This window comes from Chenopodium album, chromosome 1, assembly GCF_948465745.1.
Source record: "Chenopodium album chromosome 1, dcCheAlbu1.1, whole genome shotgun sequence".
NCBI classification, from domain to species: Eukaryota; Viridiplantae; Streptophyta; class Magnoliopsida; order Caryophyllales; family Amaranthaceae; genus Chenopodium; species Chenopodium album.
Window position 1 is genome coordinate 87,391,155 of NC_137834.1, and position 9,368 is coordinate 87,400,522.

The following is a 9,368-nucleotide window of genomic DNA, read 5'->3' on the forward strand; positions in this document are numbered from 1 at the left end:
ATAATAATAATAATAATAATAATAATAATAATAATAATGAAGGACAAAATGGAGGAAGAATTTCTAACCAGAAGATGACATGTGTCATTCTTAGCTCGTTTTCAATATTAATTTTTTTTTTTTAAAGAAGTTATTGATATGCTATATGTTACTAAGATGATTATAAATTTTAATAAATTGAAATAAACTTTATTACAAAAATAGTAAAGTTGAAAAAAGGTTTGACAAAAAAAAAAAAATAAAAAAAATAAATAAATAAAAAAAAATTGGAGGGAAAATTTCTAACTTGAAGATGACATATATCACCTTTGGTCTCGCCTTTAGTATAAAGTTATTAATTGATCAACGATTTGATCTCTTGTTACGGTTGCTAGTGGATTTGACTCTAAATTTTATCTTTATTTTATAAATTAATTTATTTATTTTGACATGTTTTAAGTAAAGCTGACATATTATCTTATCATGAGTCCATGATTAACCTATCCCAGTTTAATTGAATACTCTAAATTGTTTCATAATATAAAACAAAGGTAGTATGAATACGAAACAAAGGTAGTATGTTATGTAATTACTTTAAGCTTTTGTTTAGCAAATAATTATAGGTTTTTGCTTTTTAAAAAAAGTCAAGAATGTCATAAGTATCAATTTATGTTTTTAAATTTTTTTACCATACATTCTTTTTACTTAAAAATAACAAAAGTATTTATAGTTAAAGTGGTGCAATGAAACACATTAAAGTCAAACTAAAAAAAATAACCCGAGTACTACACATGATGTAAACAAGAAATTACACGTGGAAACATTGGAAATTATACATATCTTCATATCTCATTTAGCTTCAATGAGAGAGAATCACATTGATTTTTGAAAGAATCATGTAGGATTATTGCAATTCTAGTTTACATGACATTCAACACTTCACATAAAGACAATAGCAAATATTCTTACAGCCAGATACACTAATCCATGTTTACCATTTAACCCTGAATAAAAACCAGTATGATGAAGGTTACAACAACAATCAAAGCCTTAATCCCAAAGATAGGGTCAGCTACATGAGTATGGAGGTTGCCACAACTTACATCTTTCCTGCCTGCAAATTCATCAAGATTGAAATCGATAATCTTACAATTGTTACAAAAGGCACCTCCCAGTTAATCTACAAGACAGAAACTTACAGGAAAAATAAACATCACAGCAATTTATCCCGGTGATTCAAACCAATTTGCAAAGGTAACCAGTATGCTATTCAGCTGGCGCACAATACTTTTTCTTATTGATGGCAACCTCCAGATTACTGGTGTTTTCTTCAAACTGAAGGATACAAGCATTGAAATTTGTCTCTACAGAAAACCAATCGCAATCAGAATCAGCAGACGCAGGCCTTTCCTCAGTCGCAAGTGTGGAAGTTCCTTCCTGGACAGTAAGGCACTCATGTTCAAACAATCAAACCATTGTAAGACATGATCTCAAAGAGAATAGCAACAATAAACAGACAAGTAGAGGTAAAAGAATGGACTTAATTGTGTTATCGACTTTCCTTCCTTTTTTTGTCGGCTGCTATTCTAATTCGATAAGTTAATTCTACCTGCTACACCATCCACCAGCAAATTGTTTCGTCTCCAAATCATTAACAGTTAGTCCTGCCTCTTGGGTCTCCCTCCATCACCAATTCACCACCCACCACCATTAAACATGACACCACTGACATGATGCCACCATATCTCAGTCAAATGTACCAGTAAGAGATAACAATGAGTTTTTATCATTCATTACCATCCACGAGCATTGTTCTGGAGAGAACATGTACATTTATGATAAACATGCCATATAAGTTTGCAATTTTTGGTGCTTATAATCCAGTTTTCAGGATTTGGGATAAGGGGATAATAGAAATTTTGAAAAGAAACAATGAGAAGCAGTGAAAAGTGAATCAGTATTTGGAATGCGTAAGAGCAACATAAATTTTCTTTAACTTTCAACTTTCATCCTTTCTTATGTTCATTGTAATCTCCTTAGCGTAGCAGGTTGAAATGTGTCATAATCCATATAATAGAAAGCGTTGAGAAATGATCTAATCAGCTTTACTGACAGGCAAAACTGAATCACTTTATAAATTGTAAAAGCAAGATAAAGAAATTACTTGATCGTGCAATTTGACAGATTTTTTTTGTTGCTGCAATCGTTTGAATCCATACAGGAGTTCCTTCAACTTAAAAGTTTCCTTCATAAATTTAAGCGCTTCTCTCATAAGTTTAAGCGCACCCACTTGATCCACCAAAGCAAGCTCACTGAACTTGTCCTGCATTGAACCACGATCACTTACAAAGTTACAATAGTGAAGAACAGGAAGGACAAAAGTGGCAAAAATAAATAGAGAAGAAGGCAATAAGGCATTATTGTTTTTCTTTGAAACCCACAGACAAAAAAGTAAGGAAGCAAAAAACTAAAAACACAACAAATGTTTATTTCTTATACTCCCTCTACCCCTTAGTTCACATTTGGATTTTGCATGGAGATTAAGAATAGTGAATAGTAAATAGGAGATAAAGTACGAAGTAAGATAAAGTGTGGACTTGTAGAGAGTACATAACTATCTATTGTATGTGGACACAACTAACACGAGAATAATATAATATCAAGATTATAAATATTACTTTTAAGTAAAAACATGAAGTTTATTTTTGCGACATAACAAAAAGGAAATACCGAAATATGATACTTATCAAGAGATGAGGAAAATATGGGATCTTGATGCCAAATGTCTGAAAGTACACCAAAACTACAAAACGTTGAATCTATGAATTGCCCAATCATTTCAATATTAGCACCAGTTGCATGCTATTGATACTGCCTAACAGGCAACATCATAATATGAAATGAGTTGTACATTGCCAAACTAGCAACAAAATCAAGGTATCAACATCTGAAATCAAGACCTGTAAACTAAAAGGCTTTTAAACTTTTGATACTAGAAGTATATTTTTAAGTGTGTGAATAAGTTAAATATGAATGTATGAATACGGCAAGAAGATAAATTTCCCATCTCAAGGTACTCAAAAAGGCAATTCCACGTGGAAAAGAGAGATGAGCTCTTAAAGATAGTTGCAAAATAAATTTGTCAAAGTAGTCACTTTTTGTGAGAAAGGACCATTTTTACATTAACATTGAAAAGGTAGCAAATTCAGATCTTAATTTTTAATGTATTTTTTGTTATTGACCGGGACATACAGCTGGATTGCTGGATTCCAAAAGTTGACTACCACTTTCCGGCATTGAACATCATATACAAAGCACATGCCTTCATCCAAAGCCTATATTTTCTCCCTTTTTCCTTCTCAACCACCATTCCACTGCCCCACCACCACTTGCACTTTACTATCTACTACAAATCACCGTTGCTGCCTCCAACTCCACCCTGTTGATAAAAAAACCTTGCATCTTGCATATCTCCTTCTCGTACCTCTTCATCTCTCCTCCTTGCAGGCATGAACATAGGCACAAGACGCCACTCCATAGCCCCTCGTCTTAATCCACTCTCTTTTTCTCACACTCTATTCTCTCCCTCTCCCTCTACATCTCAATCTTTGTCCTCCTCAGACCCATTTTAAGGTCACCACCCAAGCTGAAAAATGGCAAATTGATGATGGGATGGTGGTTATGAGGGAAAAGGAGAGATAATCTAGGGTTTTGATGAAGGCATATGATTTGCATGTCAGGGTGTGTGGTCAATTCACAAAGTTTGGACTAAGGTCTTAGCAGTGTTTGAAAAAACGCGCCTAAGGAGCTAAGGGGTGAGCGCTTAATTAGGTTTGGGCGAGGCGTTTTGGGTTGGGCGCACAAAAAGCGCCCGAGGCGAACTTCAGCCAATATTTTTTAACTGCCCATATACTGCGCCTCACTTCAAAGAGAACTAAAAAATATTGGGTATTGAGCTTGAGGCAAGCCCCTCTCGCTTCAGTGCGCCTTGAGCTTTTTTATATATTGGGTCTTAGTCAACAACAACAAAAATGCATTTATGGACTAAAAAAAAATGACAATTTTTTTAATCCGTGGAATCCCCAACGCTGCAATTTAAGAAAAAAAAAAAAAAAAAAAAAAAACAGAAAAAGAAAGTGGAGGAAGTAATAGATATGAGAAAATGAAGTGACATATTAGAGCAATTTTGAGACTTTTTATTGAGCACGATCATGGTGTAGCAACTAAGCCTGCATTGAAAGTTACATTCTAAAGTTTCTAAACCATTACAGCTTGCTGATGTATCCCCACATAGCTTCCGAACAGGAGACAGAAATCTCAGTAGCTGGCAATTGTTCATGAAAAAACACTTAGATGAACGCATGCTAAATAATGTTATTATCAGCTTTACAAAAGTCAATAATAAACAATGTTCAGTCTTTTGTGCTCATACACCTGGTAACACAATTTAAGCGATTTGGGAGTTGGATGAATCTATTACAGGTTAGATGTGACAAATTAGAGCAGTTATAACATCTATTCTTCATAACTAGTTTGTATCAATTATCAAAAAATACATCTCTTTCTCTTCTTCTTAATCTTAATTCGACAATCTATACTACTACTTGTTATAAGCACTCAACTAACATCTACAAGATACTTTGTACTACACATAACTATGATTAAAAATGGGGGGAGGAAGGTAAAAGTGAGGAAGCACCTTATCACCACCCGGAATCCTTGATTGCAATTTATCAAGTGCAGTTAAGAGGTTCCGAAGGCGCTCAGACCTGACAATAAAAGAAAAAAATTAGTCAACATTGTCTGGCAACCTACTCTAATCATCAACTAGTTTCAGTTAAATGAGAGGTCTTCAATATAAAGCAATAAATTACTCTGAAGAACAAGATTTCAACCATACTGTTGTCATTCCTTTGGAGATGCTACATTGTTCTATAAAATTAATAACTGACATGTCTTTTCAGGATAATTGGAACTTTTGGAAGGAATATAGAAAAGAGAATCTTGCTTTGAGGAACTTAGTATGTCAAATAATATGATTCTCTAGTTCAATTAAAATTGGTTAGGCTATGCTTTCATTGATCTTCGTCTCACTAGAGAGACGAATATTAGAAGGCTCTTACTTGACATTAATTCTCAGCTCCTGTGTGACATGCTCACAGAGAAAATATCTAAATTTCTAACTAATGACAACCATGGTGGGAGTATACCATATAGGAAGGGTCTCTTAAACCAACTGGCAACACTTATTAAGTACTTCAAAGTTATTGTTTACTAACCAATCAAAAGAGCAATCTACAGCTCAAAACCCAGAAACCAAACACATTACAAAAATAAAACCAGTTCCTATCTTCCTGATGAAGAGTAGAATGTACTCCAGAAGCAATTCTAGTCAAGACTTCAATGAGAAATATAATAGAAGAATAAATCACAAAACAGCTAATCATAATAAAGAACAGAAACCAATCAAACCATGACTGAAAACATACTTGTCTTTCGTCCAAATCCAGGATGGAGGCGGCCAAAATAGATTAGAATAACCAGTGTGTGATCCAATTAAACTAAGATGGGAACCATCTTCCAAATGCCATACTCCAATACGAAGTTTACTGGATTCTGATTTCCTAAACATTTCAGAGTTGTCATCATAACCACTACTATAATTCACGAAACTATTTTGTTTAAAAAGGATGCAATTTTTCCCATAGGATCCATGGAGCAACTCAGCTGGCGCGGAAAAGGAAAAATCAGTACCAAAGAAAAAAGTCTGATCACCAATATTTTTAACCTCAACCCATTTCTTGGTACCCTCATTGAGCTCAAAAACCTTAAACAAACCATCATTCTCCCCACGAACAGTACAACGAACAACTAAATGCAAGCGCCCCAACGATTCCACAACACGTTTCCGCCTTCCACCACCACCAGCAATGGGAGGAACAACAACATTCAACTTAGTAGAAGAATCCTTACCTATCACAATATCATAAACCCGCCCTCGACGATCAATCCCTAAAACCCGGCCCTTAAATACGACAATGTCATCAAATCGAAAACCTTTACCATCATGAATAATCTCCCATTGTGTCGGCACACCTACATCCTTAACCTTAACCCCAGAACCTAACCTAAACAAGCCCAATTTCCCCTCTTCAGAGAGAACAACAGCAACAACCAACCCATTACAGTCTGAGAACAAAACCACCTTATGAACTACCCGAAAACCGTCTAGAATCAGATTACAACCCTTTTTAGAAAGATAACTAAAATTGTAAAATCGACCCAATTCAGACGCATGGAAATCAAGAAAATTAAGGGTTCGAGGAAAATTGATTGGTAAAGAGTAAGAATTCTTAGAAAAGGGTTGGCGAATACTGACCTTTCCAGGAACAGATTGATCGAGAAAAAGAACCCAAACCCTAGGCATCCAAGATGGAAAATCTTCATCAATTGGAGGACGAAGAGCGTAGATAACAGTGACAGATAAAACGGAAAAATCGGGGTTCAGACAGTAAGAGCTTTGGCGAAGAGAATAGGGGGGAGAAGGGGTGGTGAGAGGCAGGGGAGGAGAGAGAGTGGGCGAAGAGTATAAGGAAGAAGAACACCATGATTTGCAGACGCTTCTGAAGCTTAAAATGTCAATTGGGTTTGTGATTAAGAATTCAGCAATGGCGGATAAAAGTTCCTGAGGAAGGTCCGACCATGGCGGAATTACACCCATAAAATCAAGGTTATTTCTGGGTTTTTGGTGTTTTTGTTTGTGTAAACTGAACTATACAGCAGTTGTTTGTAATAAAAGAAAGATTGAAGAACATATCTAGACTTTTACTCTGTTCATGTAATAACGGTTGATTGGTTGACGGAAATGGGAAACTTGACTACTGCCGTTTGTCTCCATCAGAAATTTTAAACTACACCCTCCGTCCAATTTATACTCCGTAATAATTTATGTTTGTCAGTTTGTGTACTACGGACTACGGAGTAGTATTATAGACAAAAATCTCGAGAAAAAAAGTGGTTTAGAAAGTAAAAAAAAAAAAAAAGTATAATGGTCTTTACTATTCAAAAAAAAAAAAAAAAAAAAAAAAAAAAAAAAAAAAAAAAACAAGAACAACATTTTTGGTATCCATAAAAGTAAAACATGAAGTATAATCAATTACATTATACTAAAGGCGAATCTGATATGACACTTGTCAGGTTTTGATTAAAAAAATTCCCGCCACTTTTACTTTCCTTTTTTTAACAAATATTTATGAACATTATTTTATAATATCCTATAATATTTAACTTTCAATTTGACAACTACTTCCTCCGTTAACTATTATTTACAACATATACTATAAATGGATGTTAACTATTATGTGCAACAAATGTTTTCTTTCCTTTTTAGTTTATCATTTCTCTCTATCTCTCTCCTCATCACATGCACCCAACTTTTTCTCTCTTCATTTTACACTCACAAACAAATTTTGCCTAGGAGTCCGCAAACACCCCCTTTGTTGCAAATAATAGTTAACGGAGGAAGTATATATAAAGTATATTCTATATGCATTCAATGAAAATATTTTGACACATAATATTTTATAATAGGTATTTTATGGAAAAGATAATCAAGTATTTGTTTCAATTAAAAATATTGATTTTTATTTTTAATTAATTATTGTTAAATTAACATTATAATTTATAAATATGCTAAGTAAAAACCGTGCATTGCACGGGACTTAAACTAGTATATTAATATGGGCGGAGAGAGTAATGCTATTTTTTTTTTTTTTTTTTTTTTAGAGAACAACATTCTCACCGTTTCATAATGCATAAAATTATAGGGTGAAGACGGAAAAGAGGATTTTTTATAGGAAAATTATAGTTAGTGGGGATATATATTTAGTTTTTAGTTAGAGAGAGATATAATAAAAAAAAAATTAGTGTAAGTGGAGGTGATTGTTGGGGTTTGGTGAGTCCGACTCACCGCGGAAACAACCCCGACCCAAGGAACCACTTGTAATTAATAAAACCATAAAGCATAAATAAATAAGCACAAGAAAAGGAAGAACGAATCATACCCTTGAAGCGAGCTTCGCTCTCTCAAAACGGGCTCTTACTTGAAAGCCTTGAGCACCGCAAATGCCGTGCCTCCAACGGTATCCACCCACAAAGGACGAACACGACTTTTTAGGTCCGCTACCTTGGAGTTAGCAAGGTCCGACCAAAACCCAAGTGTTAATGGAGTTTAAGAGTTTTTCCAAAATATGGAATGCTCTTTCTAACTCCTACTCAAGCACTTTACTCCAAATCCCAAGGTTGGTATTTATAGAGGAAAGTGTGAGTGGGAATTTCTATCCCATCAGTGTGGGATTCATGAAATTCCACAAATTAATTTAAAGCTAAATTAAATTAAATATATAAGCAAGTAATAAATCAACAAGTGTCCTAGTCATATGTAAAGAGGAGTATGGACCACTTGGAAAGGAGGGGACCATACTTGCTCCCCACTCCTTCCTCTGTGTCCACACCAAAAAGCAAGCATACTTACTAGCTTCCCCTTTCTACCCAACCTAGGCCCACGGCCCAGCTAGCCTCGCACCGTGCGGGTTGCTAGCTGCTGCCAGCTTGGCCCAGCACGCCCACGCACATTAGTGCGGGCTGCTGATGCCGAGGGCGCTGCTAGCTAGCCACGCACATGTGCGGGCTGCTAGCAGCAGCGCACGCCACACACTGCTTGCGGGCTGCTGGCCGTGCTGTGCTAGCATGCCTCACACATGGTGCGGGTTGCTAGCCACGACTTGCTAGCATGTCTCGCACATGGTGCGGGCTGCTAGCTCGGCTAATCCCCTAGCACTCGGGATTCCGATGCTATGGGTATTTTGGTCATTTTTGATTTATTACTAATTTGTCGTCTCGTCTTTTTATTATTTTTGACTCGACTTCCGACGCTCGGTTTCGATGCTCTAAGCTCGAATTTCCGACGTCTAAATATTTAACACTCGGGCGACGAATTAATTTCTTCCGAATTAATTCGTCGAGTCGGTTCGTATATTTTGCTTGGGTGTGACCCGAAGGGTTCAGTCAAGATTAAGCTGTAATATTAATTATATTAATATTACTGATCGGAAGCGGCCTCCACCCAGGCATTCCGATCACTTGACCTTACTGAATATATTAGCTTTCTAATAATTCTGAACCCGCTATCAGAATAATACACTTGTTCGAAGGACACCATTCCTTTCAGTGATAAGAGAGATATACTCCGTATAATAAAATGCGAAGTAGTAGTTAGTCCTTTCAAACAAAAAATAATAAATGTTTCAATTATTATGAAACAAACGTAAAAGTATAATATTGCAATTATTATGAAACAAAAGGAGTACAACACATTTATTTTCACATTT

At 35.5% G+C, this 9,368-nt stretch overlaps 1 protein-coding gene across 2 annotated transcripts; it reads right to left on the minus strand.

Annotated features, from left to right (window-relative positions):
- Positions 1–885: 885 nt before the first annotated feature.
- Positions 886–6,873, minus strand: LOC145560963 (F-box protein SKIP23-like). Of its 2 annotated transcripts, XR_014093565.1 has the most exons (5): positions 5,469–6,873; positions 4,679–4,748; positions 2,144–2,302; positions 1,179–1,416; positions 886–1,093 (listed from the first exon to the last, which is right to left on the minus strand). XR_014093565.1 is itself a non-coding variant. In XM_081621822.1 (4 exons), exons 1-4 carry the CDS (start codon positions 6,698–6,700, stop codon positions 1,246–1,248), a joined length of 1,632 nt encoding a protein of 543 aa, XP_081477948.1. In that variant the 5' UTR covers positions 6,701–6,873; the 3' UTR covers positions 886–1,245. The 2 variants fall into 2 exon arrangements, 1 of the variants encoding a protein (XP_081477948.1); XM_081621822.1 differs by having other exon boundaries at positions 886–1,416.
- Between the last annotated feature and the right edge of the window lie 2,495 nt (positions 6,874–9,368).

What these genes read in the sequence shown, in the direction of transcription:
- LOC145560963 (XM_081621822.1), bottom strand. Translation starts at nt 6,700, where the DNA reads ATGGGTGTAATTCCGCCATGGTCGGACCTTCCTCAGGAACTTTTATCC. An exon ending in TGGATTTGGACGAAAGACAA is followed by an intron (nt 4,749 to 5,468) that starts GTATGTTTTCAG and finishes TTTTATTGTCAG; the next exon opens with GTCTGAGCGCCTTCGGAACC. An exon ending in GGATTCCGGGTGGTGATAAG is followed by an intron (nt 2,303 to 4,678) that starts GTGCTTCCTCAC and finishes GGTTCAATGCAG; the next exon opens with GACAAGTTCAGTGAGCTTGC.